Here is a 26,505-nt window from a genome sequence, read left to right as displayed (position 1 = left end):
CTGGGGTGCCCAGGGAGGAGGGGCTGAACCAGGACTGTGCTTATGAACTAAGTTCTAGCACCTCCCATGGGTACCCCAATAAGGCACCTCCCAGCCACCCCATAAACTCCAGTCCCCCTTCCCTCACACTGTTGGGGGATTCCTGGGGCAAGATGTTCTGGAGCGGAGGGGGGAGTGAATGGGGGCAGAAGTACAGCGGCTGGGGACCAGACCCATCCGTGAGGACTCCACACTCAGCATTGGGACCCCCCACCTGGAAGACCAACACCCCCCAGTCCAGCTGCCTCCACCAATTCATGACCTGTGTTAAGAAAAACTGGGTTCTCACTAGCTCCTTCCATATCAGGGGACCCAAGGTCTGTACAGCTTGTGGATGCTCAGGCACTAAGATGCAGCCACCTCTGGGGTGGGGCACAGAGGAATTTATACAGGGAACCCTCACCTGGTGCTGAAATGCAGCCCCTCTAGTGTGGGGTGCAGAGGAATGTGGGATCCCTCGGCTGGTGCTGAGATGCAGCCATCTCTGGGGCACCAACATTGAAGAAGAGTCCATCCAAACTACAGCATTTGTGGCACAGCGCCCCCTAGTGCCACACGGGGCATTGCAGCTGGCACTGAGTGGAGCTCATCCCCCATAGAGCCCCTACCGTGTTCCCTGCAGCACAGCGACCCCTGGTGCCACACAGGGGCTCTAGGTTCAGCACCAACAACATCCTCGGGGAATGCCCCAAGCTGAGGCCCCACCCCCCTCCCTGCATTTCCCCTGGGCTCTCCCAGGCTTTCATCTGCAGATTTGGTCTGACACACACACACTCCACTGTCCCCACTGGAATGGGTGCACTGGCTCTTTAAATATCCTTGCCAGTCCCGGCGCAGGACCTGTGGGCACCTCAGGAAATGACTATTTCCAGATAATTATAGGCTGTGCTGGGCCCTGCCTGCTGTGGCCGGGTGAGCTCACTCACCCCTAGTTATAGGCATGTAGACAGGACGGGGGGACACGGCATGGAGAGGCTGGGGGGAGGGGGCAAAGGAGAGGGGCAGAGACTCAGGCATTCTTGTCCAACTTGAAGGGGGGGAGTGGAGTCCAGTGGTTAGAGTGGGGGAGGCCAGGGCTGGGCTCCATTCCCAGCTCTGGGCGGGGGTGGGGTCCCTCTGCAGCCCTGAGTAGATTCCATTGGCCCGTCTCAGCTGGCGCACCCAGCTCCTATCTGCGGTGTTTCCAGTGTGCCCTGCGTGGAGAGGCTGGTACTAGGCACCTGCTGAAGGTTGGCCTGGGTTCCCGCCAGAGTGAGACCTTCAGTGAAGGACACCAAGTGACCCCAGGCAGACGCGCTGGCTGTTCTCGAGGCAGCGCACTGGACATAGCAGTGTGGACACTGCCGCACAGGCTGCGGTATGGGGTAGCCGCCTGAATATACACTCCCAGCTGCTGTGCTGACGTCCCCTTCGGGGGTCTTGACTCCCCACACTCTGGCTTTAACCACTGGACCAGGAGTGGGCAAACTTTTTGGTCCGAGAGCCACATCGGGGAATAGAAATTGTATGGCAGGCCATGAATGCTCAATAAATTAGGGTTGGGATGTGGGAGGGGGTGAGGGCTCTGGTTGGAGGTGCAGGCTCTGGGGTGGGGCTGGGGATGAGAGGTTTCAGGTGCAGGAGGGTGCTCCAGGCTGGGACTGAGAGGTTCGGAGGGCAGGAGGGTGATCAGGACTGGGACAGAGGGTTGGGGCGTGGGGAGAGGCTCAGGGGTGCAGGCTCCAGGCGGTGCTTACCTCAAGCGGCTCCCGGAAGCAGCAGCATGTCCCTTCTCCGGCTCCTACGTGGAGGCACAGCCAGGCGGCTCTGCACACTGCCCCATCCCATTGGAGTGCTTAGGAGCTGGAGTGGGGCCATGCGCAGCTTCCAGGAGCCGCATGGTGCGGCCCTGATCCTGCACCCTGGCTGGAGCGGGGCAAGCCCCAGACCCTGCTCCCCAGCGGGAACTTGTGATCTGGCTTAAAACAGCTCATGGGGTGGATCTGGCCCCCGTGGCATAGTTTGCCCACCCCAGCCCTAGACACATCACTCTCTGCCCAGAGCCGGGAATAGAACCCAGGAGTCCTGACTCCCAGCCCCCTTTGTGTGAACACTCCCCTCCCTGAGCCAGGAATCAGGGCTGATAAGAGCAGTGGAAAGGGACAACTGTACTGCCCCACCCAAACATCTGTAACTGGGGTGAAATGGGAGGGGGTGGGGCCCAGCGAACATGATGTACTGGAGCCCCAAGTTCTCTTGATGGGCCTACCAGGAACAGAAACAAGGAGTCCTGACTCCCAACTACCCTGCTCTAACTACTAGACCCCACTTCCCTTCCAGATCTAGGATCTGATTGCAGGCTCTGGGGTATAGATGCAATGCAGGGCAGGGGGCCAGAACACACAGGGTGAAGCTTTTGCAACCCTCCGTCCTGATCCTGGCCCTGTCACAGGGCCCCATCCACGTCCTCTGTGCATTGGGGGAGTGAGAGGAGCAGGGAGCCAGGTCCCAGCAGCCCCGGCTGTGGGTATCAGGCACCCATCCCCCCGCATGCCCTCCGCCCTGTGAGTACCAATAGTACGTGATAGTTAATAGTTCATTTCCTTGCTGTAGATCCCAGATCCCTGGAACAAGGGGTAGCAGGTTGGGCTTTTTGTCCCTTGGCACTTTCAATCCCAGAATCTCAGGTCCCTGCACAAGGCTCTGATATTTGAGCGGCAAAGGGGGGGGATTTTCCTTCCCAAACACCCGCTCCACTGATTCACATCCAAACATCCCTGTTGAATGAATCCCAGCTCACCCGCCCCATCGGATTGTCTCCAGAGTTGGGTTGTGCAGAGTAGCTGCGGGGTAGAATTTCACCCAGACAATAACAGGCTTTGAGACCATTACAGCCTCTGCCTGCTGCAATGATCCACTTCCTTGAGAATATAAACAAGAGCTTTTTAATAAGCCCCTTTCCTCCCATGACAAAACCCAGCATTTAGCACAGCTCCCAGAGGGCTTCTAACCCACCTTGCTGAACATTTTTCAATGCAATGATTGGTCGCACAGTTGTTCTTGTGCAGTGTTGCTGTGTGCTGTTAAAAGCCTGCCCTGTTCCACCCCAGAGCTGGCCGCATTTCAGTGCTGTGTGAATGATCCCTGTATAGAGTCTGTTAAACACCTGCTGCTTCCCACCCCAGAAGTGGCTGCATACGTTTCATTTTCGGGGAAGGAAGTGATCCTTATAAATAGTTTGCAAAGTACCTGGCATGAGAGAAGCTGCAGAAATGTTAGATTGTTATCGCAGACGTTGAAATCTTCTCCGGTTCATGAGCAACAGCCATGGACTGACTTCAAACCACAATTCCGGTGAGAGATTAAATAATCAAATAATTGTAATGTGCAGTTACCGTTCCTGTCACCTGACAAGCCAAAATCCTTTACAAAAGGGAGTGGTGCTGCCCACACGCACAGCTGGGGAATCGGAGGCAGAGAGAGCAGAATGGATACCCCTCGGAGGGCTGGTGAGACTCTGGCAGAGATGCAGGAGTCCTGGCTCCCACCCCCCTGCTCTCACCACTAGCCCTCACTCCCCTCGCAGAGCTGGGGACAGAACCCAGAGGCGCGGGTCCCAGCTGTGCCCTGGCTGTTCTGTTTTGTGTGGGTCGCTGCCGCTTTGTGGCTGGTGCTGGTGGAGGAGCCGCGTGTTTGCTCTGCCCCGGGTCTCCTCCCTCCCCAAACCCAGCCCAGTGCCGGGGCTGGGCCGGAGCTCGTCAGGCAGGGTGAGTCACTCCCGCACCGGGGGTGCGTGTCAGGGAGCCGAGGCAGCCGGCAGCCCTGGAGGAGCCCGTCACCGCCGCGCGGGGCGGGGGGCGCAGCGGGATCCCCCGGACCGCGCCCCGCTGAGCCCCGGGGAGGCAGCAGGCTGGACAGTGGGAACGGAGAGCTGGTAAGTTACACGGGCAAAGCGGGTGGGAACCCCCCGCGTAACGAGAATCCGGATTCCACACACCCAGGATGGGAGGAGGAAAAGGGGGGGAGGGAATCCGGATCCCCCCACCCCGGCAGGAGGAAGGGGAGGAATCTGAATTTACACCTGGCGGGAGGAGAGAGAGAATCCGGATTTACTCCCCAGGAAGGGAGGAGGAACAGTGGGGGCAGGGAGAAAAGGAGTCGTCCGGTGGCACCTTAAAGACTGACAGATTTATTGGGGCACAAGCTTTCGTGGGTAAAAAACCCACTTCTTCAGATGCAAGGAGTGAAAATTACAGATGCCGGCAGAAATCTATATTGGCACATGAAGAGAAGGGAGTTATCTTTCTCTCCCCTCCCTTCTCTTCATGTGCCCATACAGCTTTCTGCCGGCATCTGCAATTTTCACTCCATGCATCTGAAGAAGTTGTTTTTTTTTTTTTACCCATGAAAGCTTATGCCCAAATACATCTGTTAGTCTTTAAGGTGCCACCAGACTCCTCGTTGTTGTTGTGGATACAGACTAACACGGCTACCCTCTGATACTCGGGGGCAGGAAGGGAACTTTCGTGGGATCTGGATTTGCCCCTGGGTGAGATGGGGCAGTTGGGGCTGGTCCCAGGAAGGAGGGGGTAGGTTGGATCCCCAAGGAAGGGGGAGAGGGGAATTTGTCCCTAGGAAAAAGGGGACAATTTTGGGGGGGGAGGGAAATCTGGATTTACTTGGGGGCAGAAGGGCTGGAAGGGTTTGCACCTGTAGGGGGGGTAAGCAAGTGCTTGTTTGCCTCAGGAGGGAGAGTTTTTTGGGGGATGCAGATTTTTCTATGGGGGTGGAGGAGGAGAATGTGGCATCTCCCCAGGAAATGCATCCTGCCCCCCATGGCCTGTTTGGTGGGACCCCACTTCACTTCCCCTCATCCCTACCAGCCCCCCCAAGAGAGGAGCAGGCCCCAAGCCACATCCCAGAACATATGTGAAAAAGTGGGGGCTGGAGTGTCTGGGGGTTGGGTATGGCTGGGGAGGCAGGACGTGGGTAGCGGTGCCCAGGAATGGGTAGAGGCCCTGGGCATGGCTGAGGGTGCCCAGAAACGGGGAGCAAGGGGATGGGTAGGAGGTGCCTGGGGATAACAGGTGCTAGGTGTGCCTGAGCACTGGGCTTGACTGGGGGGCCCAGGAATGGGGGGGGACTGGGATGGGTAGGGGGTGCCTGGGGGCTGGGCATGGCTGGAGGTGTCCAGGACCATGTGGGAGGGGGAATGGGAATGGCTTGCTTGGAGCCTGGGCCTTGCCGGGATACCTGGGAGGATGAGGGACCTGGGCTGGGCTGAGGGCGAGGAAGGAAGGAAGAAGAACTCTCCTCTGGAAGTCCCCAGGTGCTCACTCCCTGGCCCAGGCTGAGAGGGGGAAGGGGGCGGGTGTGCGCTCAGACAGCCCCTGGGACTCACTGATGACCCCTGCTGGAATGGGGCCGATACAGGTGATGGTGGGGGAGCTCCTCCTGGGCATCAATGCCCCTAGTTGCTCGCAGAATGAACCTCTTGGCTCCTGCATGCCGGGAGCAGCTTGGGCCATGGGGCATCCTGCTCTGGAATCAGGTTCCCCCAGCCTCCCTTCCCCCCATACCAGCCCCCCACCCCATGCCAGAGGCTCTGTGTGTATCCCCCCTTGTCCCCTTGCACTGATGCCAGGGGCTGTGTGCACCCATCCCCCCCTTTCTATCTGGGAGATCAGGCATTCGGGATGCCAGCTGGGTACCTGCGGGGAGGATGCACAGAGATGACTTGGGGTGTTAGAGGGAAAGTCATTAATGGGGCCATCAGCCAGTTCTCTGAGACAGACAATCACAGAGGTGCTGGAGGCTGTGGCTGTGCTGCAGAGATGGCAGGGGCTGCATGGGTCCCCCCTTTTGATTTTCTGATCTCCCCAAAATCCATTGGGTTCTGCCCTTTGATGCATTTTGGGATGGTCTGAGGGATGCTCTAAGGACTGCAGCGAGACAGGGGTGCTGGATGAGTCCTGATTCCTGCAGGGCCTAGCAGATGCTAACTGGTCCCCCTGAACTGCCCCTTAGAGGCTGGAGGGGGTGATCATATACTCACAGCTGCCCATGCTGGACAAGGGTTCAGGGGCTGCCCCCACAGGTACTGCCACACCCCACACCCCCTGGCCTGAAGCGGTTCCCATCATATACAGGGTTTACAGTCTGGTTCAATGGCTCTCAGCACCCTCACTATACAAATTGTTCCAGGACACCTTGGCTGTCCCAGCTACCAATGCCTCTTCCTTCCCCTGTGGGGACATTCCCAGTGTCAGGATCCCTGAGAGATCCAGCTGGTTGTAAGCTCCAGGGATGCTGGAGGAATCAGGCTGTTATGTTCTGGGTGTTATTTCACTAGTAACGCCTGGCTTAGCCAAACATGAATCTCAGATATAATGACACTGGGGCGTGTGGGGTATGTGGGATATGGGGTTATATAGGTATACCCACTGCCACCCTTTGCTGAATGGAATCAGGGTGTCATAAGGCCTATACTGTATTGCTAATGGTGATTCTCCTCTGTCAGAGCAGAAGGATATGGGATCTGTCTCTGCTCTGCAGCATAGTGACCCCCCCACCCCAAGCCCTACTCGGCAGTGGGTTTGTACCAGTGCTCAGCTCTTTGCCTTTTCCCAGGGGAAGGGAGTTGCCCAAGGCTACACTTCGGGTCAGTGGCGGAGCTGAGAGTAGAACCTAGGGGTTCGTGGTTGTGTGCTTGGGTGCTAGTACCTTGTGCCATGTGCCAGCCCCCCGCCCCACTCCTAGGGAATTTATACTATAAAATTCGCTGGGGAGAAGGATAGTACTGGCCCTGGGAGGGGAGTAGAGTCTACTGGTTAGAGTGGGGGGGGGGCAGGACTCCTAGGTTCAAGCCCCAGTTCTGGGAAAACAGTGGGGTCTAGTGGTTAGAGGACGGGATAGGGAGTCAGGATTCCTGGGTTCTATCCGCGGCTCTGTGCAGGGCCACCCAGAGGATTCAGGGGGCCTGGGGCAAAGCAATTTCGGGGGCCCCTTCCATAAAAAAAAAGTTGCAATACTATAAAATACTATATTCTTGTGGGGGGCCCCTGTGGGGCCTGGGGCAAATTGCCCCACTTGCCCCCCCCCCCCCCGGGCAGCCCTGGCTCTGGGAGGGGAGTGGGGCCTAGAGCTTAGAGCAAGGGGGCTGGAAATTAGGACTCCTGGCTTCTATCTGCAGCTCTGCATGGGGAGTGTGGACCAGCAGTCGGAGCAGAGAGTTTCTCCCACTAGAACTTTAGTTTTCCCTGGAAAGTTCCAACCCTGCTCTGAAAATTCCCGTAAGTGTCTGAATTCTCCAGATTGCCCCAAGCTGTCTTCAGCTTTCTCTGCTGCTCCCCCACTCCCCGCCTGCCGCCCAGCGCTGTCCATGGAAACATTTACTCCGCCATGCAGGCACACAGACAAACCACAGGGAAGCAGCTGCAGGGATGACATCCCCTGTGTAAGAGCTGGCTTGGGGGACGCTCCAGCCTGAGCAAAGGGAAAGGCATTTCCTCTGGGGAGCCGGAGTAGCACCCAACTGGGTTGGAGGGGAAATGTCTAGGCAGAGCCATGAGCTTCCCCGCTGGTCGTCAGTCCCCATATAACACCCGTCCGTTAGTCAGTGCAATAAAATGATCATGCTCTGCCTCCTGCCTATGGGTCACAGCACTGTGCAAAGGTGATTAAGCCACACAAGCCCTGAAAGGAGTAATGCAGCGTTGTTTGTCCCCTAGAATTGGGGAAACTGAGGCACAAAGAAGGGAAGGGAATTGCCCAAGATCACACAGTGTCAGTGGAAGAGTCTGGAACCCAGGAGTTTTGACTCCCAGCTCCCCTACTCTAACCACTAGATCCCGCTCCCCTCCTAATGATGGGAATAGAATCCAGGAATGTTGATGGAAAAAACAAAGACTGAATAGGCCACAAAGACTCCTCCCTAAGGGTGTACTCTGAGGGGAGGGGTTACATGCATTGGCAGGAGGTTGGGGTGGGTACATGGGCTCACAAAGCTGCTTCCTGGGTGTAGCTGCTGGGGGGGGGCATGAAGAGCCTCCCCACCTGGGGCAATCGGGTATGCTTTCACAAGAGCTAAACGATTAATAATCATGTAGGGCACCAATTGAGCAAACTCTGGCTCCATTCCCACTGGAGATAAATCTGAGCTGCAGACTCTATATCTGGTCACTGTGCAGAGAACACCCCCAAAAGGAGGCAGGATGAGGGGTGCAGGACACACCTGAGAGCACTCGGGGGAGTGTAGGGCCAGTGTGATGGAGGGGGGCTGTTAAACTTCCCATCTCCAGGAGTGGGGTGGGGTCTAGCGCATCAGAGCAGGGGGGAACCAGGACTCATGGCTTCTATTCCCAATTGGGGAGGGGAGGGGAGGGAGATCTAGTGGTTAGAGCAGGGGAGGCTGGGAGACACGATTCCTGGGTTCCACTCCCAGCTATACGATGGGAGTGGGAGCTAGGGGTCAGAACATAGGGTGCTGGGAACCAGGAGTCCTGGGTTTTATTCCCACCCTGGGAGCGGAATGGGATCTAGTGGTTAGAGCAGGCTGACCTGGGAGTCAGGACTCCTGGGTTCTATCCCCAGTTTGGAGGTGGGGGGGTGTCTAGGGGGTTTGTTAGAGGGGTGCAGAGGCTGGAAATCAGGATTCCTGGGATAAATTAAGATTTTTTTCCTTGCTGCACAACACTGAGGCTGGAGTCTGGATTACCACCCCCAAGTCTGGGTTACTGGGCCAGGGTAGGTAAAACCCAGCACTGGGATCAGCATTGACCCATCTGTCTCCTGTAACGCTCAGCGAGCGTCACTCATCTCTGTTGCCTGGGGGAGGCCACAGGGCGTTGCTATGGTGCTTGGAACCCCTGCTCCGAGGTGGCAGGTTCCAGGGCCTGGGCTGGCCGGGGCTCCCCCATCGCTGGGCGGTTAAGCCCCACCCAGTGTCCTTGATGCCAGATGATTGAGCTCACCCTGAGCCAGCAGAGGGGTGAAATCTACAGCTGGCTGGATCAGTTTTCAAAGGGACGCTGGGGGGGAAATGGGACCCCAGTGTCTCCCCTTGGCCTTCTCCAAGATCCCACTCCCTGACCATATTGATGTCCCGGATTAACCTTCCCAATGACTCTGTGAGCAGCCCCCGTCCCGTGTCTGAAGGGAACAAAGCCAGGCAGGAGGGGACAGGTGGCTCAGTGAGACCGGTGTGGGGAGGAAGTGGTGTGGGTGACCAGCAGGGAGCGCTGTGCTGCAGGGAGTGTGTGTGGGCGGGGGGCTCTCCTTGGAGTCAGTGCTGACCCCGATGTCTCTGAGCTGCACTAGGGGGAGCTGTTCTGCAGGAAGCGGGGTGGGGGCTCAGTAAGGGGGGCTCTCCCCTCGCAGTCAGCTCTGGCCCCAAAGCTGCACTGCAGCATGAGACCGAGGCACTGACCTTTTGTGGTTATCAGACTGGCCATTCTTCCCAGGAGTCAGGGTGCGGCCCCTGGTGTCCTGCCCAATTTCCGACATGAGTAATCCCCTTCTGCCTCCCGCCCTGGAACTTCCACTTTCAGAACAGGGCTCTCCTGTCTCAGGCTGTTGGGGGGCTGTGCCCCACCCCAGAGGTGGCTCCACTGGACCTGAGCTGGGATTTGAACTGGGGTCTCTAGGGAGGAGAGGCCTCCACCAGCCTAACCCCATCTTCTCTCTGCAGACAGGATGATCCCTGTAGCTGAGTTCAAGCAGTTTACGGACCAGCAACCGGCCTTCAAGGTGCTCAAGCCCTGGTGGGATGTGCTGGCTGAATACATCACGGTGGCCATGCTCATGATCGGGGTCTTTGGCTGCACCCTGCAGGTGGGTACTGGGCTGGGATGTGGGCTGGGACCACCCTCTGTGAGACCTCACCCATGCAACAGCAGGGATAGGACCTGGGACCTCTAGATCCTCCTCTCTCTGGAGCTGAAGGAGAATCTCCAGCAGCAGCAGTAGAAAGTTCTATCCCCAGCAGCCAGGTGATGTGCTCATGCTGGTCAGTCCGGTATCCATAATAGCATGATGCAGACCCCACAAACCGGCCAAGGGCAAGAGTGGAATCAGAGGAGAAGCCAGCTGGCTGGGAAGAACACCCCTTATCCTGTCCCCCGTCTGCCTGTCAAATTACTGCTGGGGCAAATGGAGTCCCTTGTCCACAGTGGATTCCCTGTTGCATTGTGGGAGGAACATCCCAGCAGGCACTCGGCGTGTGACGTGAGGCAGCTGGAAGATGCACCTCTGGGGAACTGGGAACTTTGGATCAGAACCTCTGGGGTTCGGCTCGGAACGGCTTGGTGGGTGAATGCCACCTTCCTGCTGGGAGAGGAGAGGGTGGGCCCAGGGCTCGAGGGAAAGGGGAGCAGCGGGAAGGATAAGGGCCATCAATACAGAGCCTAAGATGGAGTCTGCACCCTTCCCCCGATCTGGAGATGTCTGCCTCCCCTGGAGCTGCCAGTCCTCCCAGGAGGTATTGTAGCAGTGCAGGTGCTGCCACCCCGCTGCAGGGGATCCGCGCCCAGGCAGGAAGCTCGCCCCAGCATGTCTGGGGTGCGGCTGGATCGTGGGCTGCCCTGGGGAATGGGAGGAAGGTGGGGCGCAAAGGCTGTGGCTCAGCAACAGGAATGAAAGGGGCTGAGATGAGATGAGCCCGTCTCGTGTGAGCCTGATCAGAGACAGGCTGCTGAGCTAGATGGGCCCAGTGGGCTGATTCAGGTGGGAGAAAAGAGAGCTGAGAATAGAACCCAGAGTCCAGATTCCCAGCCCCTCCCCCTTATTCTTACTCCCTTCCAAGAGCTGGGAACAAACCCCTGACTCCTACCCCACCCCACCTACAGCTCTAACTACTAGACCCCACTTCATAAATGCTGGACTTGAATTTTAGTGGTTAGCTGATGGGTCAGCAAGCCTGGCATTCTGGGGCGGAACGGGGGGAGATGGGAGAATGACCCCCCCGATCTCTTCCCCCTGCATGAGCTACCGCTCCTCCACCCAGCCCTGTTTTAGGCTGGTCTGTCATCATCATTGGGTTGGGGAGGTGCTTGGTCACCCCCAGATGAGGGTCCCCCCAATATTGGGGGGAGGAGTCTGTCCATACAGAAGCCAAGCAGCAGGTGCACAAGGCAGCAGCCCTGTTACATTATCTGTCTCTTGTGACAACAGGGAGAATATCCGAGGCAACGAGTCTCATAGGCAAAGCTCCAGGGCCACTCGGGAGGAGGACGGGAGTGAGATTAGCTCCCTGCTGGCCCCCGCTTGAGTTAACCATTCAGGCACCTGCCACTCTGCCAACCAATGAGACGCCAGGGGGTGGTGGGATCTGCCAGGGAAGTACAGAGAAATCCCCTTGAGATGGTGGCTAGAGCAGGGGGGCCTGTGAGCCAGGTCTTCTGGATTCTCTCCCCAGCTCTGGGGGGGGGGGGCAGTAGGGTCTAGTGGCTTAGACCAGTGGGGTGAGGAGTCCAGACTCCTGGGTTCTATCCCCAGTTCTGAGAGAGGAATGGGATCTAGGCATGGTGAAGGCAGAGGAGCAGCAGTAATGGCAGGCAGGACTCCTGGGTTTCATTCCCAGCTCTGCCACTGACTTTTGGAGTGACCTCAAGCAAATCCCCTGCATGCATATGTTCAGACCCTGCTGACACTGGGACCATCAGCACAGCACTCTATTGCTTGAGCTGAAGGAGCAGCTCCATCAGCTGGCACAGTAGGAGGTTGGTCACCCACAGATGGGGAATGTCACCCGCACTGCACAGGTGGGTTTGGTTTGCTCAGAACCAGGGGCTGAAGGACAGCTTCTGTAACAGGAAGTCACATGGCCCTGGGGTTGCAGTAACCAGGGGCTGGGGGATTTTATTTTGCGTGCCACTGGGCCAGCTCAGGCTCTGCAGAATGAGGGGCAATAATTCTTTACAGCACCCTGATCAGCTCGTCTCTGCTTCCTGCCACCCGCCCTCCCCTGCTCTCCTACCTAACAACATCACGGCGGGGCCTGTTCCCGTCGGAGTCAGGACTCCTGGGTTGTGATTAGCGAGGGCCTGGCTTAGCATGGGCCCTGAATCACAGGAGCGCCTCATGGGGTTGGTGTGTGCCAGGTGCAGCGCACACATTCACAGGCTGAGCTCATGGGACGCTCTTTCTGCTTTCTGGCTGTGGGGTAAGATGCCGGCGTGAACTAGCATCTCATTGCTTTTCTCTAGTCCCATTTGTCTCAGCCTCCCCAGGTGCTTTCGAAACTTGCTACCTCCCTGGAGTTGGTATAATGCCCATTTTATGGAGGTGGAAATGGAGGCACAGATTGAAGAGAGCAGCCCAAGGTCTTAGAGAGAATCAGTGGTAGAGCTGGGGATAGCACCCAGGAGTCCTGACTCCTCACCCCACTGGTCTAAGCCACTAGACCCCACTGCCCTCCCAGAGCTGGGGAGAGAATCCAGAAGACCTGGCTCACAGGCCCCCCTGCTCTAACCACTAGACCCCACACTCCTCCCAGAGCCAGAGATAGAACCTAACTCCACGCACCTGAGCTCTAACTGCTAGACATGCTTTCTCACCACCAACTGTGCTTCTTGGACACTGTCTCCTTTGTCCCGGGCCAGAATGGGTCATGCCCACTGCTGCTCCAGAGGCGCAGCCCCCTGAGACTGCAACTCCCAGCACACCAAGTGTCACTGAACCCATAGCGTTCCCAAGGTGAACCTCTGCACTGAGGGTGTGCTGGCTGGGCTGCAGCCTGCTCTGGGCAGCAGTTAGGGGCCACCCTTGGCTTCTGTCTCATGGATATTGCATTGGGTGCTGGAGTGTCTAAGCTACCCCTGGGGCTCCTGGGTTGGACAAGGCTTCGGTGCCCCTGTTATCACTATTGCCCTGACATACGCATGAATGCAGCCTGCAGTCGGTGCTCAGGGGGCAGAACTGTGCATGAACCATTGCATGACATACAGGGCCAGACCCCCAGCGGGTGTCAATTGGCCTTAGCTCCATGGGAGTCCCCAGCAGATGTAAATCAGCCATTGCTCTATTGGAATCAGTGGGGTCAGATCCCCAGCTGGTGTGAATCAGCATCCCCCATGGTTTCCTCACCTGTTCCCCTCTGTGGCCATATCCCCAGGTGACACAGGACAAAATCATCTGCCTTCCCAACCATGCCCCTGCTGGTGCCCCACTCTCTGATGAAACGTGCCAGAATTTCGCCAGGAAGAGCCTCAACGCCTCGGAGCCAGACACACCCCTGTCCTCCCGGGAGATGAGCGGCGTGCGCAACAACCTGGACATCCAGCAGTACAGCTTCATCAACCAGATGTGCTACGAGACAGCCCTGCACTGGTACGCCAAGTACTTCCCCTACCTGGTGGTCATCCACACCCTCATCTTCATGGTCTGTGCCAGCTTCTGGTTCAAGTTCCCCGGCACCAGCTCTAAGATCGAGCACTTCATCTCCATCCTCGGCAAGTGCTTTGACTCACCCTGGACTACCCGGGCTCTCTCCGAGGTCTCTGGGGAGAACCAAGAAGGGACGAGCTCAAAGAAGGAAGACCGGCGGAGGAAGGGCATCAAGGACGAAATGCCTGAGCCCCACCTTGCTCTACAGCCCGTCCAGTCCATCTCCGAGAAGAAGGTAGCGGAGACTCCTGCGGTCAGCCTGCTGGACAAGAAGGAAGGGGAGCAGGCCAAGGCTCTGTTTGAGAAGGTGAAGAAGTTCCGGCTGCACGTGGAGGAGGGAGACATCCTCTATACCATGTACATCCGCCAGACGGTTCTCAAGGTCTTCAAGTTCCTGATCATCACGGCCTACAATGCTGCCCTGGTGCAGAACATCCGCTTCATCGTGTCCTGCAGCGTGGAGATGGAGGACATGACAGGCTATGACCACTTCTGCTGCAACCACACCAAGGCTCACCTCTTCTCCAAGCTGGCCATCTGCTACATCTGCTTCTTGGGCGTCTACGGCCTCACCTGCCTATACACGCTGTACTGGCTCTTCCACCGCCCCTTGAAAGAGTACTCCTTCCGCTATGTGCGGGAGGAGACGGGCATCAGCGACATCCCCGACGTCAAGAATGACTTTGCCTTCATGCTTTATCTGATCGACGAGTATGACTCCCTCTACTCCAAGCGCTTCGCTGTCTTCCTCTCCGAGGTCAGCGAAAGCAAGCTCAAGCAGCTCAACCTCAACCATGAATGGACGGAGGAGAAGCTGCGTCAGAAGCTGCAGCGGAATGCCCTGGGACGCCTGGAGCTCCACCTCTTCATGCTGTCCGGCTTGCCTGACACAGTCTTCGAGCTGACCGAGGTGGAGGCCCTGAAGTTGGAGATGCTCAAGGATGTGACTTTCCCACCACTGGTGGCCCAGCTTGTCCGCCTCCAGGAGCTCTCCCTGCTGAACTGCCCTGTCAAGCTGCCATTTGCCTCCCTGGTCTTCCTGCGGGACCACCTCAAGGTGATGCAGGCCACCTTTGATGAGATCAAGGATGTGCCGCTGTGGGTCTACAGCCTGCGTGGGCTGGAAGAGCTTCACCTCTCTGGCCTCTTCAGCCAGGAACTGGGGAGGGCATCCGGCCTGGAGAGCCTGCGGGAGCTGAAGAACCTCAAGGTTCTCTCGTTGCACAGCAACATCTCCAAGGTGCCGCCCAGTGTGACTGACGTCTCAGCTCACCTGCAACGCCTGTGCATCCTCAACGACGGCACCAAGCTGGTGACACTCAACAACCTCAAGAAGCTGGTCAATGTGCGGGAGCTGGAGCTGGTCAACTGCAACCTGGAGCGCATCCCCCATGCCGTATTCAGCCTGGTCAGCCTGCAGGAGCTGGACCTGAAAGACAACCAGCTACGCTCCATCGAGGAGATCCTTAGCTTCCAGCACTGCCGCAAGCTCGTCTGCCTTAAGCTGTGGAGCAATCACATTGCCTATATCCCCGAGCACATCCGGAAGCTCAAGGGCCTGGAGCAGCTCTACCTCAACCGCAACAAAATAGAGACCCTGCCCTCCCAGCTCTTCCTGTGCACCAAGCTCCGCTGCCTCGACCTCTCCAACAACGGCATCCAGGTTATCCCCCCGGAGGTAGGTGTGCTCCAGAATCTCCAGTACTTCGCCATCTCCTCCAACTCGGTGGAGACCTTGCCCGATGAGCTCTTCTTCTGCAAGAAGCTGAAGACTCTCATGGTGGGACACAACAAGCTCTCCACCCTCTCCCCCCGCCTGGGCAACCTCTCCTTGCTCAGCAAGCTGGAGTTGAAGGGGAACCGTCTGGAGGCCTTGCCGCCTCAGATCGGGCGGTGCCAGGCGCTCAAGCGCAGCGGCTTGGTGGTGGAGAGCACCCTCTATGAGACGCTGCCCACGGACATCCGTGAGAGGCTGGAGAGTGAATGAGAAGAGGGGACAGTCAGCAGCACGGGCAGGCTCTTTGGTCACCTGCAGAAAGACTCTCCCAGATGACTAGAGCTGGGAAGTGCCTGGTGTGTTTCTCTCCAGTGCACGTGTTGCTCCTAGGCCGGAGCTGCAAAGGCACCTGGGAGATCTCCCACCAAGAGTCTTACCAAAGAATTGTCCCCCCCGGCCATGGCTATGGAGGGGCTCAACTTTTCATCCCAGTGCAAATGTGGACAGTCAGTGATCCTGTACGGCAGGATTGTTGTACAGTCAGTGATCCTCTGTGTCAGGGCTGCCATGTTGTATCCTGGATTGCAGGGGAGAAATGACTCTATTTATACTTATTTTTTAGTGTTATTAACAAGCACCGTTTATTGCTTTTAAAAAAGGGCAATTTGTGTGTGTGTGTGTCAGGGGCGGCTCTACAGTTTTGGCCGCCCCAAGCAGTCATGCGCGGGAGGCGCCCCGGAGCCGCGGGAGCAGCGGACCTCCCGCGGGCATGACTGCAGAGGGTCCGCTGGTCCCGCGTGGCCCGGCTGGACCCCCCGCGGCTGCGGACGGTTCGCGGCTCCCGCGGCTCCGCTTGAGCTGCCGCAGTCATGCCTGCGGGAGGTCCAGCCGAGCCGCGGGACGAGCGCTCCCTCCGCAGTCATGCCTGCGGCAGGTCCGGTCGTCCCGGGGCTCCGGTGGACCTCCCGCAGGCATGACTGCGGCAGGTCCGCCGGCGCAGCCTGCCGCCCCCTAGATTTGGCCGCCCTAGGCACCAGCTTGTTTTGCTGGTGCCTAGAGCCGCCCCTGGTGTGTGTGTGTGTGTGTGTAAATAGCTCATGTTTTAACGTGCTAGATCTCCGGCACACCTTGGTCACTGCCCCATAAAATAGACCCCATCCCACAGTCTATCCTACGAATTTCCAGGCCAATCTGATGGGTAATCTAGAGAGGATGCAAAAGTGGGTGTTCAACTGAAATTTTGCTGTGGCTTTAACCATGGGAGAGTCTTTCCTCATTCCACAGCTCCACCCACTCCACTGATACAAAGGGATGCCTTTTTGGCATCATTAGCCAGTGGAACTCATTGTCACAAAATGTCACTGAGGCCAAGATCTCATTAGGATTGAATTTCATTAGTGTTTGGTCACGTCTCAATTTCGGCAGCCCACACCCATTGTGCTGTAACCACATTCCCAAGGAAGGTTGCAGCTGGCTTTGTAGGTCTTCTGCCCTGGAGAGGGGAAGGAGTGTTACCGGGTTGAAGCAACTAATGGATTTACAGTACCAAGAGAAGCTGGTTTTGTCACTAGGTGTGGTATGTGCTTATCATACAAATTTAGATGAGTGGGTGTGGCTCCCATTGACCCCTCCCCCTTTGGGTGTGGCTTCTCCTGCTGTGACATGCCTCCTCCTTGCGGCATGGTTTTCTCCACCAATGACATGGCTCTCATGGGCTCCTCCCCTGAGTCCCACCTCTCTGTGGCTGGATTCCAGATGGGTCTTGATTAGGGCACTGATTTCCCCTGTGCTGCATGTACCCGAGTCTGGAGCCCTTACTCAGGCAAAGGTCATGGGAGGATTTCAGGATTGAGCCCTTATTTTTATATTAAAGGATGTATGGGGGGAGTGGCAATCCAAACAGCTGTTAATAGCAGTGGGCCTGAACCACTGGCCCTGGCTCTGTGCAGCTGGAGGGGAGAAGTTTGAAATCTGACCTGTGCAAATAGCCTTTATCTCTGCACCGAGCTGGGTGCAGCACTCCAAGAAACCCCAGTCTGAGCAACGCCCCAGCCTCCTTGGCAGCTGCTCCTGGAACCGGGGGAGCACTCCTAGGAACTCCAACATTGGACCCTTCTCGCCCGGTAGCCAGCGGCACGGCACTCTGCAGTTATGGGAGAACCCCCATCAGCTCTGTCCTGGAGCCAGAGGACATATGGGCCGGACCTGATGTCAGTATTATCATAGTAACAGGTAAAGGCCCCAACAGAGCAGAACCTCCATTGTGCTGGCTGCTGCACAAACACCTCCCCCACGATTGGGGCCCCCTGTGCACCAGCCACTGCACAGACCCCTTCCCCAACCACGATTGGGGCCCCCTGTCCAGGATCAGAGGCTCCATTGCATCAAGCTCTGCACACACTGGTGAGGAGCCTGAAGAGACCTGGTGTAGAGCCTGCATGTAGGCTGGGGGTGAGGGTGGGATGACTGACGGGAAGCTGGGACTAGCACAGGTGCCCCGGGGTTTGGAATGGCTGTTAAAGATCAATTCAAATAGGTGGTAATTCCCCCTCCCCCCAATGCAGGGCTCCTGAATCCAGCTGCCTGGAGAAGCTGAAACTGACCAGAGCCAGGAAGAGAAATTGACCGGGTCGGGGTCTGTCCCCTGCAGCGGGACATGCATGTGAAAATCGGGGGCTGAAACTTTCCAACTGGATTGACTCAGCAGAGCCCCAAAGTCCCTCAGTAGAGCCAGCGATGGCAATGGGATCTTCTCTCTGAGTTCAATGGCTGTGCAGTGGTGCTGACTGCCCGGGGTGCCATCGCTCTCACTAATCCTGGCCTTTCTCCCTAACCCCCCACACTCCATCTAATCCCATAGATTCAAGGGTGGTGGGGGGGTCACTAACCTCCCTGCCCCTCCTCAGAGAGGTGCAGATTTTCAGGCCGGAGGGGACTATCTAGTCTGACTTCCTGTCTATCACAGGCTACCAGAACCCACACACCAAACCCAACCGCGTAATGACACCGGGGTACCACAGGAGAGCCGGCTGCAGACTATTGCGTGCCACAGGGCCAGGCAGAGGAGAGGAGGGACTCAGGTGCACCAGGGCCCGAGGCCTCCGCGATGGCAGGGAGATGTTTAAGTGAGTTATGCCCAGATCATCCTGCTGCAGAAGAAGGTGGAAGCTCATCAACGTCCCTGCCAATCTGACCTGAGGGAAAATTCCTCCCTCACCCCACATATGGCCATCACCGGGACCTGGAGCACGTGCACAAGAACCACGAGACAAAGGGTGAATCCCTGGCCCACCCTGCCCACTGCCTGTCTCCAGCCCTGATGCATCAGAGGAGGGAGATTAAAACAAAATCTTCCCAGAATACATGGGGGCGGTGGGGAAGGAATCCCTTCCTGAGCCCTGCCGTGGCCAGCTGTAACCCTGAGGCACATGCCGTTAGGAACATAAGACCCAGGGGTGCTGAACCCTGCTCCCCACCATCCCCAGCAACCCCATCACACAACTGCCCTTATCAGTGTGTCCAGCTCCCTCTTAAAACCAACTCATCCCAGCCTCTGTAGCCTCCCTCCACCCCCAGCCTCCCTTCAGTTATCCTGCTGCTCACCCCTAATCCCAGCCCTTCTCCCCCAGTCTTCCTCCCTAACCCCATAGGATACCCAACAGGGGGCATTACACCCCCCTTCCCCCACCACCATCCAGCCCTGTCTGCATCCCAAATTCCCTTCAGCAGGCATCTGACTAGGGGCACGGGGTTCAGCCGCTCCCTCCCCCACGCTGCATGTGGGCCCCGGGCCAGGCCGCAGATCTGACAGGAACCAGCCACACCCCACTCGCGTGGCAACCGGCCAGGAAACACTCCAGGACAAGGCCCAGCCCCACTGCCTCCTGCTCCGCCCTGGCTCCAAGTCACCGGCAGGAAGGCGCTGGGGGAAGCTGGGGATGGAGGACTGGAGCTTTAGGGCCAGGGTTGAGGGTGCATCTCAACCTAGGCCCTAGGGGGCGCTTTGCCACTGGCTGGGGGTTGAGGGGGGTTAGGAATTGAGGTGCTAACCCCCCAACACAACCCATTCCCACCCCATCTCTGCCTTATAGACACACAAGCTCCCTATCCCCCCAACAGCCCTTACACACCCCACACATCCATCTCAACACATACCACCTCACCCCACCCCCTCCCCCATAGACCCTGCCCCCCACTAGCTCTTCCATGCCCTGGGGTGCCCTGGGGATGGCTATCCATCGCCATCTGCTGGCCAACACTGTGCGAGCTGCACCCAGAGCCCCGTCTCCTGTTCCCTGGCGTCTGTGGATCAGAACTCAGCCGCAGGAGCTCTCCACCGCTCTGGATCCCACCCCTGGGTTTGTGTTGGAGCGCATTCAGGGATTGGAGTCCTTTTTCCGTTAGCCAAAGGACTGGGCTCGTGATCCCGGCAGCACCACCCCAAAGCACTTTCTACAGTCCCTCAATCCCACTGCCGGCCTCGGCAGAGAATCGTTACCCTTTGGATCTACTGGGAGCTGAGGGCAGGATGCCACAGGCTGTGTCTGTTGTATTATAAATGGGAGGGAAATAAAAACAATCCAGAAGAGACCCTTGGATCCACTCCCACAACAGAGTTAGGAAGAGAACCCAGGAGTCCTGACTCCCAGCCTTCATCCTTCTCTTCCTCCGCTCTAACCACTGGAACCTACTCCTCTTCCAGCATTAGGGATAGAACTCAGGTGTCCTGATTCTCCCTGCACTGACCACGGAGGGCCTACAGCTGGGCACAGAACCCAGGAAATCCTGCCTCCCAGGCCCTGGTCTGGTGGCTGGAGAGTGGGGAGCTGAGATTCAGGACTGCCTGCATCCTGTTGCCAGCTCTGTCGCTGACATGCTTTGTGACCTTCAGCCTTCTGTGCCTCAGTTTCCCCACCTGTCCAAGGGGAGGAGTGGTCATTACCCCAGCGGCGGCTCTAATGAGGGAAGTGCTTCGGATTAGAGTTGGCTGGATCCTTTCGTTAACACAGCTCTCCCCAGCCAGCCCATGAAACAAATGAGGAAGTCATGCTCCCTCTTTCCACAATCCTTCCCCTGCTCCCTGGAGCTGCCATGGAGACAGGAGAGAGAGCCACTCCAACAGGCCGGATGTGAAGGGCTCTGGCTGGGGACAAGCTGGGCCCCCAGCCAAGACTGGGGGGGCCGGAGGAGACTCTTCTCAGTAGAGAAGAGACTTGGTGGAGCAAGGATCTAGGGCAGGCGGCAGCCCCAAGCTGAGCAGCAGGTGAGGGGAGGGGGCCTGGATGAGGAGAGGCAAAAGGTGGGAAGGAGAGGGGTTGAGGTACTCTGGGGCGGTTCCCAGGGCAGGAGAGTGGGGCCAGACCCCCTGCTGCCAGGCAGGATCAGGCCTGAGCGGGTGGGGAGGCTGCTGGGTATGAGTCGGGGCTCCCCCCAGGATTGGCGTGGGGCAGGGAGCGGTTAGCAGGGCTGAGGGGTCATAAAGAACTCAAGCTAGTTAGCTGCCGGGAGAGAAAACGTTGTTTACTTCTGGGTCACGGGCTGTTGCTCTCCTTCTCCCATGCTCTCTCTCCTTCTCTATTCTCCCCCGCCCCACCCCACCAGCATCCCTGGGCTAACCCCAAAGGGGGCCAGAGCCAAAGCCAACTGTTGGAGAGGGTGTCCCAAGGTGACAGGGATCCGGCCCATGGAGACCGGGATCTGGTTCCGTTTCCCCCGCCACGGGGAGGGGAGGCGCCTGCACCAGCCTGGGTGCTGGGAAAGGTTTTGGAGGGAGGAGGGTGCTGGTGATAATTCCAGCTGGTAGGAGCTGCTGGCTGGTTGGGGAAAACGATCCTGTTCAGAGCACTGGACGTGCCAGGGATCCGAGCTGGTTTACATGCCTGGGCCAGGTCAGCTGATGGCCAAGGGCAGCTGTGTGGTTAGCGCATTGGCCTGTGGTTCTGGAGTCCTGGCTCTGCCAGCCCCGTCCCTGTGTGAGGCTGGGCACATCACAGCATGGCTCTGGGCTGCCCACGGTGAGATCGGCACGGGGATTCGTCCCCTGGCTGGGACATCGTCAACTCTTTCTAATCAGAGGGCCAAGAATTGTTAGAATTGCATTTAATACTCTCACCCCCAACTGCCCTTCATGTGGTTTGGAGCAATAACCGTCCCAGCAACAGTCCTGACACGCAGCCCCCCCGCGCTAACCATTAGACACCACTCCCCTCCCGGAGCTGGGGACAGAACCCAGGAGTCCTGACTCTAGGCTACACCACTCCATCTAAGATCTAGCCTTTCGGATATCAGTGGGTCACACTCCCGGCATGAGACCGAGGTGGATCTGAGTAGGATGGAGGGAAATCAGGGGTCGAAGTGAGCGATCTCCTTCGTGCTGAGGGTGGAGAAGGCAGGAGAAGACCCGTAAGTCTAGGGCAGCCTGGGGCCTAACAGGGAGACTGTCAAGGCTCCATTGGTCCTTCTCAGCCCCGCTAGGGAGGGATGGGGTGCGCAGAAGCTCAGACTCTGGGAGGTGAAATACCTTCCTCCATTGGCTGCCTGATGCTGGCTCCGGCTCCCAAGAGACGAGATGCCTGGGTTCAGGTGCCCCACGCGAGAGGGGGCCGGTTCTGCCAGGAGGAGCTGGGCGCTCTGAATCTACCAAGCCCAGGAGTGGGTGGCCGGCGGGACTGCAGGCTGGCACTGCTACGCCCCAGCTTTTAAACAGGGCATTGGAGGACCCCTTCAGTGTGGCAGAGCTCCCAAGGGGTCCCACTCTTCCTTTAGGTTAGCCCACGCGGCCTCCCTGTCTCCGAGACTGAGCCCCTGGGCTCCAGCCCTCCTGCTTCACCCCATGAGCTTTGCCTGGAGAGTCCAACTGGGACATATGCCAGGCCAGAGACTTGCCCACTCCGCAGCGTCCAGGGCTCCCTGGGAAGGATTTGCAGTGACACCACGCAGCCTTTACAAACAGTCGGGTCTATTACACAGCACGGGAAGTCCTTAGGTGAGCACAGAGAAGCAAACGTTAAGACATATCCACCTCGCCAAGCCAGCGCCCTACCCAGCCAAGCGGCTCCATTTCAGGCTCGCTCTCTGTCAGACCCAGGTGAGAGCCCTGGCTACAGCACTTGTCCCGCAACCTTTCTCTTTGCTCTTGAGCTGGGGCCATGGACTGGCAAGTGAAGACGTGGGGAACTCCCCCCCCGGTTGCTGGCTGTGGACATGTTGGCTGCTGGGGTTCCCACTGTCTTTTTGTATTTGCCACTGATATGGGTTGGTTTCCAGCCAGTCCTTCAATGAGCCAGTCACTCCACCCCAGACAGCAAGGGGAGACACACGTCGTAGGGCTCGTGTGCTGGCCCCTTTCCCCACTGGTTAATGATGTAAAGTACGGAGGGAAACTGAGGCACACACAGCAAAAAATTCCCACTTCATCACAGGGCCCCAGATGAGTTCTGGGTTCTCAGCTTCTTTGACCAGCAGGCCCTGAAGTGTCTCCTAGAAGACAGAGGCAAGAGGAGAAGGGTGGGACCTCATCACTGAGCAAACACGGCAGCAGCATGTCGTCCCGCCTCTGGCTGCCCCCGTCTGGGGGGTGGCACAAGGGCAGGGGACCCTGGGGAAAGCCCAGCACCCACCCCTCATGTCTCTTCACTACTGTGAACCGCCACATTCAAGGCTTTCTATGCCATCAGCTGTTTCTCTATTAGGTGTATTATGGGAGCACATAGAGGCTCCATTGTGCCAGGTGCTGCACAGACACACAGTCAGAGACAGTCCCTGTCCCAGCTGAGATCATGGCCCCGTTATGCCAGGTGCTGCACAGACACACAGTCAGAGACAGTCCCTGTCCCAGCTGAGATCATGGCCCCGTTGTGCCAGGCGCTGCACAAACACTGTCAGAGACAGTCTCTCCAAAGAACTCACAGACTAAATAGACAAAAGGAAGGATCGTTATCCCATTCTACAGATGGAAAAAATGAGGTACTGGGAGATGAAGTGATGTGACTAAGGTCCCAGAGGGAGTCTGTGGCAGAGCCAGGATCTTCCCAAGGACCAACTCAGGCTCAGAACACCTCTAAGCCACTGACCCTTATTCTTTCCCTCCCACCAGCCATGTTTTCCCTGACGGAAGTGGCCTCCCTGAGTGATGGCCGGGCCCCGTTCAGTACTCTGAAGCCCTGGTGGGACGTCTTCACAGACTACTTGGTTCTGGCAATGTTGGCCATCTCCATCATTGCAGGGACCCTGCTGATCTCCACGGATCAGGTGGTGTGTCTGCCTGTCGGCAGGACCAGCATGGCTGCAAGTGGGTCCCTGGCTCCCAGACCTGCCTTAGGGCCTCTGGATGGCCCAGAACACGACACTACTCCGGTCGGCACCAGGAGGGAACTTCCTGCTGCCAACAGCGGACACCCAACCAACCTTGACTACCAGCAGTACCTGTACATTGGCCAGGTCTGCTACCACCGGGCGCTGCCGTGGCACTCCAAGTACTCCCCCTACCTGGCCCTCCTGCACGCGCTGCTCTTGATGGTCTGTAACAACTTCTGGTTCATATACCCCAAGACCTCCTCCAGGATCGAGCTGTTCCTCTCCATCCTCCGGAAGTGCTTCCAGTCACCCTGGACAACCAAGGCTCTCTCAGAGACAGCCTGCCAGCCCTTGGAAGGCAAGCTTGGCCGGATGAAACTCTGCTCTGCCCAGATCTCTCAGGCTGGGGCTGGCTCCCAGGCGGAGCAGGTGTCCTTCTCCGCCATCCTGGACCGGAAGGACGGGGAGCAGGCCAAGGCGCTCTTCGAGAAGATCCGCACCTTCCGGGCGCACACTGAAGCCGCCAGCCTCCTCTACTGGGTCTATGTGGGGCAGACAGTGTTCAAGGTGGCAAAGCTCTTGGCCGTGCTGGGCTACGCCTCCAGTTCTGCCAGCACCATTGCTTTCAGGCACATGTGCCGGCCAGGCCTGGGGGACCTTGCTGGCCACGCCACCTTCTCCTGCACCCACAGCCTGGCCTACATCCTGCAGAAGCTGCTGCTGAGCTACCTGGCCCTGGTGCTGCTCAGTTGGCTGGTGGGGGTCTACACACTCTATTGGCTGCTCCGGAGGCCGCTCAGGGAGTACTCCTTCGAGCAGGCCAGCAAAGAGAGCAGCGTCAGGGCCATCCCCAATGTCCACAATGACTTGGCCTTCCTGCTGCACATGGCTGACCAGTATGACCCGCTCTGCTCCAAGATGATTGCCATCTTCCTCTCCACCGCCAGCGAGAGCCAGCTGCTGGAGATCAGAGAGGAGCACCGAGGGGACTACGAGGAGCTGCGGCGGCAGGTGAGGAGGGACACCTGGGGCCGGCTGGAGCTGAGGCTCTGTGCCCTTCCAGCCCTGCCCCAGGCTGTCTATCAGATGGCAGACCTGGAGGTGCTGCGGCTGGAGTGCATGGCGGAGGTGAAGCTCTCCGCCAAGGTGGCCCAGATGGAAGCACTGTCTGAGCTGCAGCTGCATCACTGCCCAGCCACGATAGAGCCCATGGCCTTGGCCTTTCTGCAGGAACGGCTCAGGGGGCTGCATGTCCAGTTCACTGATGTCACCGAGATCCCCTCCTGGCTTTACTCCTTGAAGAACCTGCGCCGGCTGCACCTCTCCAGCCACTTCTGCTCCAATGTGCTGGCCCTGGAGTCCCTCCGGGAGCTCCGGAGCCTGGAGATTTTGCTGCTCCAGACCAAGCTGACCAAGCTTCCTTGCTCTATGTCCACCCACCTCCGCCAGCTCTGTATCCAGAATGACGGGACCAAGCTGGAGGCACTGGGGGTCCTGAAGAAGATGAGCAGCCTCCAGCAGCTGGAGCTGCTCTGCTGCCAGCTGGAGAGGATCCCGCCGACAGTCTGGCACTTAACTGGCTTGCGGAGGCTGGATCTGCGCTCCAATGGCATCCACAGCCTTGAGAAGGGGGCTGGCTTCCAGCATCTGGCACAGCTCACCTGCCTGAAGCTGTGGCACAACCGCATCGCTACCCTGCCTGCTTCCATTGGGGCAGCAGGCAGCCTGGAGGAGCTGGTGCTATCCCACAACGAGCTGGAGTCTCTGCCCCACACCTTGTTTGCCCTGAAAAGACTCAGGCACCTGGACCTCAGCCACAACCTCCTTCGCCTCCTCCCTGCAGAGATTGGCCAGCTGGGGACGCTGCAGCAACTCTCCATCACCGGCAACAGGATCAGGGCACTGCCCAGCCAGCTCTTTGCCTGCCTGGAGCTAACGTCTTTGCAGCTGGCAGACAACGCTTTGACCACGGTGCCGGCTGAGATCGGGAGGTTGGTGCTACTCTCCAGGCTGGAGCTGACAGGGAACCCCTTGGAGTCACTCCCACTTGAGCTAGGCTGCTGCCCCCTGCTTAAGGAGACCGGGCTGAGCGTGGACAACGCCCTCTTCGAGACCCTGCCATCTCGCGTGAAGCAGATGCTCGCCACGCCCATCTCTGCGCCATCCCCGTGAGGCCTTTGGCTGCTCCAGAAACGTCCCTGCCTGGCGTGTGGACAGCTGGGGAGTCTGTTATGTGTCTTGTCGGTAGCTCCAGGGCACAGGGAGGAAATCTTACTTAGCAGCAGCAAGTCGACCAAGCCCAGGCACCGGGTCTCCGGACAACTTGCCGGTCATGGAGCCCCCTTGTCCAGGTGGCTGCATCTGTACCAAGTACAGCACCTGCTGTGTCATAACCACAGACCAAAATCTAGCTCCCACCCAACTAGGGTAACCCTGGCCCATGCTCCTTGCTCACAAAGGGGCTTGAGTGCAGCTGAATCTGGGCTGGCAACTGAAGGGGAGCAGCCCAGGCTGGGGGGATGGGCACTCCCTGCACAGCCCAGCTCCATGGTGCCTCCCTGGACAATGGGGCTTAGGAGGAGGGACATGGAAGCCACAGCGGCTGGAAGATCAGCTGCCCTGAGGATCCACAGCTTGTTACATCTGCAAAGCCAGGAGATCTGCTGTGGTGGCCTAGAGGAGGAATGACACCTTCCCCAAAATACCCAGTGCTTCCCCCCGATATGAGGCAGCAATGAGGACATGACTCAAGTCAGCACAGATAAGCTCCTTACCTCCTCTTACACCATGGGACTCTGGGCCAGAGGGGGCTCCATTAATCAGTGTGGACATCAGCCCCTCGCAATCCTCACATGAAACACAGGAATAGCCCGACTGGATTGCAGCAGGGGGCCCATCTAGCCCAGATTCCTACAGTGGCCGACACCAGCAGCTTCGGAAGGTGGAAGGAGCCTCCCCCAGTAGACAGCAATGGAGTAACCTGGCCCTGGGGGAAGATTCCTCCTAGCCCCCAACAGCCCAGGCCCTGTAGCAGCAAATCTGTCCCTAAACTCCACTGGGTTGTAATGTTTGCTATTCTAACTCTGGATGTT

At 58.0% G+C, this 26,505-nt stretch overlaps 2 protein-coding genes across 4 annotated transcripts; both read left to right on the top strand.

Annotated features, from left to right (window-relative positions):
* Positions 1 to 3,453: 3,453 nt before the first annotated feature.
* LOC120391491 (volume-regulated anion channel subunit LRRC8E-like) lies at positions 3,454 to 15,781 on the top strand. 3 transcript variants are annotated; one of them, XM_039515146.1, is made up of 3 exons: positions 3,454 to 3,952; positions 9,707 to 9,849; positions 13,130 to 15,781. In XM_039515146.1, exons 2-3 carry the CDS (start codon positions 9,712 to 9,714, stop codon positions 15,386 to 15,388), a joined length of 2,397 nt encoding a protein of 798 aa, XP_039371080.1. In that variant the 5' UTR covers positions 3,454 to 3,952; positions 9,707 to 9,711; the 3' UTR covers positions 15,389 to 15,781. The 3 variants fall into 3 exon arrangements, with proteins under 3 accessions (XP_039371080.1, XP_039371079.1, XP_039371081.1); XM_039515145.1 differs by lacking the exon at positions 3,454 to 3,952 and adding an exon at positions 8,903 to 9,146 and having other exon boundaries at positions 9,711 to 9,849; XM_039515147.1 differs by lacking the exon at positions 3,454 to 3,952 and adding an exon at positions 8,903 to 9,146.
* A 4,551-nt stretch (positions 15,782 to 20,332) lies between these two features.
* Positions 20,333 to 25,593, top strand: LOC120391171 (volume-regulated anion channel subunit LRRC8D-like). The gene is made up of 2 exons (XM_039514600.1): positions 20,333 to 20,381; positions 23,214 to 25,593. The coding sequence occupies exon 2, from the start codon at positions 23,216 to 23,218 to the stop codon at positions 25,583 to 25,585; it is 2,370 nt and encodes a 789-aa protein (XP_039370534.1). The 5' UTR covers positions 20,333 to 20,381; positions 23,214 to 23,215; the 3' UTR covers positions 25,586 to 25,593.
* The last annotated feature ends 912 nt before the right edge of the window (positions 25,594 to 26,505 follow it).

The sequence above is a fragment of the Mauremys reevesii genome, linkage group 25 (assembly GCF_016161935.1).
Source record: "Mauremys reevesii isolate NIE-2019 linkage group 25, ASM1616193v1, whole genome shotgun sequence".
Taxonomy (NCBI): Eukaryota; Metazoa; Chordata; order Testudines; family Geoemydidae; genus Mauremys; species Mauremys reevesii.
This window is presented reverse-complemented; position numbering and strand designations above follow the sequence as displayed.

Coding starts and splice junctions, on each gene's coding strand:
- LOC120391171 (XM_039514600.1), top strand. CDS start 23,216: ATGTTTTCCCTGACGGAAGTGGCCTCCCTGAGTGATGGCCGGGCCCCG.
- LOC120391491 (XM_039515145.1), top strand. Junction 9,850..13,129: donor TCTTTGGCTGCACCCTGCAG/GTGGGTACTGGG, acceptor CCATATCCCCAG/GTGACACAGGACAAAATCAT.